Genomic DNA, 4,969 nt, shown 5'->3' on the forward strand with positions numbered 1-4,969 from the left:
TATGGGTTCTTGAGGCTTTTTTGTGCGTCTTGATACGATACATGTCCCCAGAAAATTTCGTACATGTAGGTTGAACGTGAACGAGGGGCTAATCATTTCCAATTTTCAAGGTGGCGCTAGCGAGTCATTTTGCCACGCCCATGTGCGAAACTTGTAGAATACGAAATTTTTCACCGGTTCTGACATGTTTGCAAATTTTGGTGAGTTTTCGAGTATGTTTAGGCCATGTCATTTGGGCCTACTTTGCAGAAAAAAAAAAAAAAAAAAAAAATATAATCCGAGCAGATTCAATAGGGACCTCGCACGGTCGTGCTCGGGCCCTAAAAAAAAAAATAATCCGAGCAGATTCAATAGGGACCTCACACGGTCGTGCTCGGGCCCTAATAATCCGAGCAGATTCAATAGGGACCTCGCACGGTCGTGCTCGGGCCCTAATGAATTTGAGAACATCTCTCATGCAGTGTTAATTCTAACTGAAATGCAGGCAATTGTTATAGTCCTGGAAATGTATAAGCTAAGTTATGTTGCAACATTTTCTCAACACAGACAGGAGAAGGCAACAGGATGTAATGTTAAATGTTCAGTGACTGAAGGACTACAGAAGACGTTCTGTCTTCCACTTTAAGCTGGTGCACCGCTCGTGTAACTTTGTTTTCATTTTGTTCAAGTTGCAACAGTTTTGTTTCGTGCAGCAGAAGCACTCGGTGTAGCGGGGCCTTTACAATTAATTAATTATTGGTTTTAAAGGGCGGTTAATAGTGAAACCCGGTAGTTGCTGCATCCCTAGATGTGACATGGAGCTGTACCCCCGCACTATATGTGTCTCTGTACAGTTGTGTAAGTATCTATTAACGATCTCTTGGGATAGTTATTCTTGATATATCACACTTTTTTCCAATATAATATTACCATGTATTGTTTGTATTGCTCACAGCCACAGACTCCCCTATGAAGAATCTTGCATATTTATTTCTTGCAAAAAATAAGAAAAAACCAGAAGAAGTGGAACTAAACTAAGAGCTATTTGGGAGCCATAAGATCCGGCTGCCTTCTGAGAGCCATGGGGTGGGGGTGTTATTATTTTCAGATTCACACAAGATCAAGGATTTTCAAGGATGTATAGGAGCCCTTCGTGCAAGACAGTTCAGTGTGGTCTGTATCCAATTCCAGGATGGGTGGCAGAGTGTGCGATATGTGTGACGCTTAAGTGGCATCATATCAATATGAAGCTCAGGCTTCAGTAGACCTGAGTCCCCACTAGGGACCACATCCAGGATTGAGGAATGGATGGAGTATCGACCAGCGGTTGCTCTTACCTTGATGACAGCTTCTAGGTCATCCGGGGACACACATGGGTGTTTCTGCAGGAAGGCTGCCTTCTCTGCTGTAATGGTGATCTTCTGGTTGTTTTCAAAGGGCTGCTCCAGTGCTCGGAATACCAAGCCCCCTGCCACCAGGTAGGCCACCACCACCACGAACACTGCCAGTACTGTCTGTAGCTTCATCATGGTGAAAGGGGCTGAACCATCAGCCACCGCCTCCATGTTAGCTACCATGCTGGGTGGACGGGAGGAAACAGAGAGCCGCGGCAGAGCACAGCCCATCGGGTTCTGCATGGTGGCCACGCTGGCCTGCACCAGGCTGGACTGAAGCATGCCTGGCTGCACCTTTTTGGGGGGGACCAGGTTGGTCTGGACTGCCACTGAAACAAAGGACAAATGAACAAACTGTGTGTGGTGTGCTGCAAGATGTGCATGACACTGTGATGTTTCCAGCTGATGAACGCAACAGGTGAAACAGCATGACTGAACTTTCATATGACCTCTGGCAAGGACAATTTGTTTAATTTTAAAATGTCTGTTAATACCGTTAGGCATAAAGAGTTGCAGAGAATTTATGGCAAACACAGTGAAACCATTATAGAATTTCCATTTTATCTCCAGAAGTAATCTTTTCCAGGATTCATATTTGCCTGTTTGATGGAAAGGAGGGATGAGATTTCATTTAGTTTTGGTTTTACCCCTCCTTGTCTCATCCAGTACAGTACCACACAGGGTTCTGTTCTGAAGGGGATACTACCACATCAGCGGAGCAATAACATAGGTTTATGCACAACAGAGTATGGGGCAGATAGAATTTGTTAAAATATTATGATTTTATTCTCTTTCAGTTACAACTTTATTCTGACAATGTTTGAGAACACAGAAAAGTTTTGAAGATGAGCAGAAAACACAAGAGTCTGGGTTTATAAATGAATAATTTATTTTCAATCTTACTAAGGAATAAAGAAGTACTTTGTAGTAACCTTTTTCCTTTGGCTAGTTTGTCCTTTTGCTTGTTTTGTTTTTTTTTTGCTTTGTATGTATTACCAGAAGGTGTTTTTGAGAATCCCATGTGGGATAGGCAAGATATTTTTCATGACAGAAATAAAACTAAAAGACACTAAAAAACTATGGCTAAATGTCACAGCTTCTCCTGCCAATTATCGCTCAGAAACAACATAGGCTGCTGTTGGTGTGAGTGGGGATTAGCTCCCAGTGTGACCAACAGCCAGCAAAACAATCATCTATTAACTTATGTAAGAATGGGCTGGTGACAGCCACTTATAAAAACCAATAGAATGACTGCTTTGTAAGTGCTTATGTAACCAATCAGCGTTTAGAAAACCGATTTCTTTGCACTGCTCACATGCAGGTGCAACGATGAACGGCAGCTTTAGAAATCATAGAAATAATGCAGAGGAGCAACACTTCACAAAGGCTGTCATCTCTCTCTCCAGCTGAATATTTAACTCACTTGCACAGGCTGTAAGCGCTAGGCAAACGTGCTGATGCTGATGATTTGGGAGGACGTGACACACATGTAGGATTTTGGGCCATCTAACCGGCGGTGGATGAGGTAATGTTATAACCACAGCCTGTGTATCTCTCCACTGCATCACATAGAGGCTTTTGTTGACTGACAGCACCTGTTCATCTTTCCCTGCAACGCCTCTTTGCGGAAATAATTAGCTCCTATAAAATGCACCCCTTCCCCCTACTGACTTAATTTTCCAGGTAGGCTATCTGTCAACACATCGACGCATGTCACCTTTGCACCGGGATGCCAAAGTGAAGCTGCAGTGTAAACTTCATCATGCAGCATCGACATCTACTCTGCCATATTTCTGTGGAAAGGCAACTTCTGCTCAGCATTAATGTTTTATTTGCAAGCCTGCTGTAGCAACCGGGTACAAAAAGTGACAGTGGTTGCAGACCAGGTAAAGGCTAAAAGACTGTATGAAGGAACACTTTCACAGACTGTAGCGTTTCATTTCAAAACACGCAATAATGAGATAATGTTAGGAACTGTCATCACATTCATTACAGAATCTATTGGGACGCACTGCAGGCCTCACGAAAATAACAAACAGTCTAACCTGGTGGAGGGTTCATGTTCCCTGGTTTTCTTGGATTCTCAGTCGGAAATTTCATCTTGATTGTCCTTGCTCTTGGTGCTGCTGTGGGGTGAAACGAATGTTAATCACTCTGTGTCATTTCGTTCGATTCCGTCAACTTTAACCGGGAGAGAATGGAGAACGGCAGGGAGTAGAAACACATCATCTGCGGGTTCTACTGTAGCGGTTGAGATGCTGGTTGGTGGCAGTTCCTCTTCTGTCTTCATCCACTTCTCGCCGCACCACCCTCTGCATTGTGCAGCAGTAAACATCGTGGGCGCGCGCAGCGGGAGACGACGCTCCATTGAGGGAGCTAATTTTTACATTGTGAAGGATTTTTTCTTATTCTGTTTTTACATCAAGGTGCAGTGAAACAAGACTATGCACTGCGAGCTGTCAGGATCTCCCCAATGCTTCTGTTGCGTTTTGGTCGGGTTTCCATGCTGCGGCGCAACTGCGTGCCAGTCTATGGCAAGCCATAGTGCCAATAATTATCACTATTCTACCGCGTTTGGTTAAAAAACGGCGTTAGAAGCGTGTTTTGTTTATAAAAACTGCTTTCAAATCTCACAAAGGATTGCCAGAACAGGTTTTCTAAAACGATAATGGGAACTGTCACTATTTGAACTGTTTTCACCCAATCAGTAGGATACAGAAGAAGAACAGACCACACTAATACAGCAGTGATCTACTTGCTTTGACTGCAGCCACACAATTACAGAAAGTAACATGAGGAAAACAATAAGTCAAGCATAAAAATTTCAACACAAAAGTCCCAGACTGATCATGACATTGGTTACAAAATTTGAGCTATTGTAGGTTATGACTTGTATCTATTGATGAATGATTATATCAAAAATTACAGCTGCAAGCAGCGTTGGGCGGGCCCTCGCACTTGTAGCGCGTCAATTCTGGAGCTCTGCCGGTGCGGCTGTGAATTTTCTACGCGGTTCCGACGCCGCATTAAGGTGTTATATGTCACTTGCTGTGTCCCCTATGTGGAGCTACATAACACTTGCCGCTATGAATATAAATCGGTATTGGCGTGTAAATGTCTGCGGGGTGGGAGAGTTATCAAGCACGTAAAATTTGGTCCAGATGTGAGCATGTACACTGAAGTTACAACAACTTCCTGTGTCATGGCGAAGACTTGATCTCTGACGCCACGCCACGGACACACCCATTGACGAAAACTCGCAAATAGCACAACTTTTCATCTTCAATGCTTTTAGAAGGCACAGCACAAATTTGAAGTCGGTCGGACTAAATCCCTAGGAGGAGTTCGTTAAAGTACGAAGTGTGTAAATCATCCAAAATTTGACGTAAAATTCAAAATGGCCGACTTCCTGTTGAGTTTAGGCTATGGCTCCAAGAGGCTTTTTTGTGCGTCTGGACAAGATACACGTACCACAGAAAATTCGTGCACGTAGGTGAAACGTGCGGCGGGGGCTGCTTCGTTAAAAGTCACTTCCTGTTGCCAGCAGGTGGCGCTATGACTGTGGGTGAATGTCAGCATGTACATGTGTTCAGGGC

The 4,969-nt window shown here is 43.8% G+C and overlaps 1 protein-coding gene across 1 annotated transcript in view; it reads right to left on the reverse strand.

The window, feature by feature from the left end:
• Positions 1-3,506, reverse strand: part of LOC123977288 (potassium channel subfamily K member 10-like) — a 30,394-nt gene extending 26,888 nt beyond the window's left edge. The window contains exons 1-2 of the mRNA XM_046059862.1: positions 3,419-3,506; positions 1,317-1,702 (exon numbers count right to left, since the gene is read on the reverse strand). Coding sequence (XP_045915818.1) covers positions 1,317-1,702; positions 3,419-3,473 — 441 coding nt within the window. The 5' untranslated portion in view covers positions 3,474-3,506. The remainder of the gene's footprint in view (positions 1-1,316; positions 1,703-3,418) is intronic.
• Positions 3,507-4,969: the final 1,463 nt, after the last annotated feature.

Source organism: Micropterus dolomieu, linkage group LG10 (genome assembly GCF_021292245.1).
Source record: "Micropterus dolomieu isolate WLL.071019.BEF.003 ecotype Adirondacks linkage group LG10, ASM2129224v1, whole genome shotgun sequence".
Taxonomy (NCBI): domain Eukaryota; kingdom Metazoa; phylum Chordata; class Actinopteri; order Centrarchiformes; family Centrarchidae; genus Micropterus; species Micropterus dolomieu.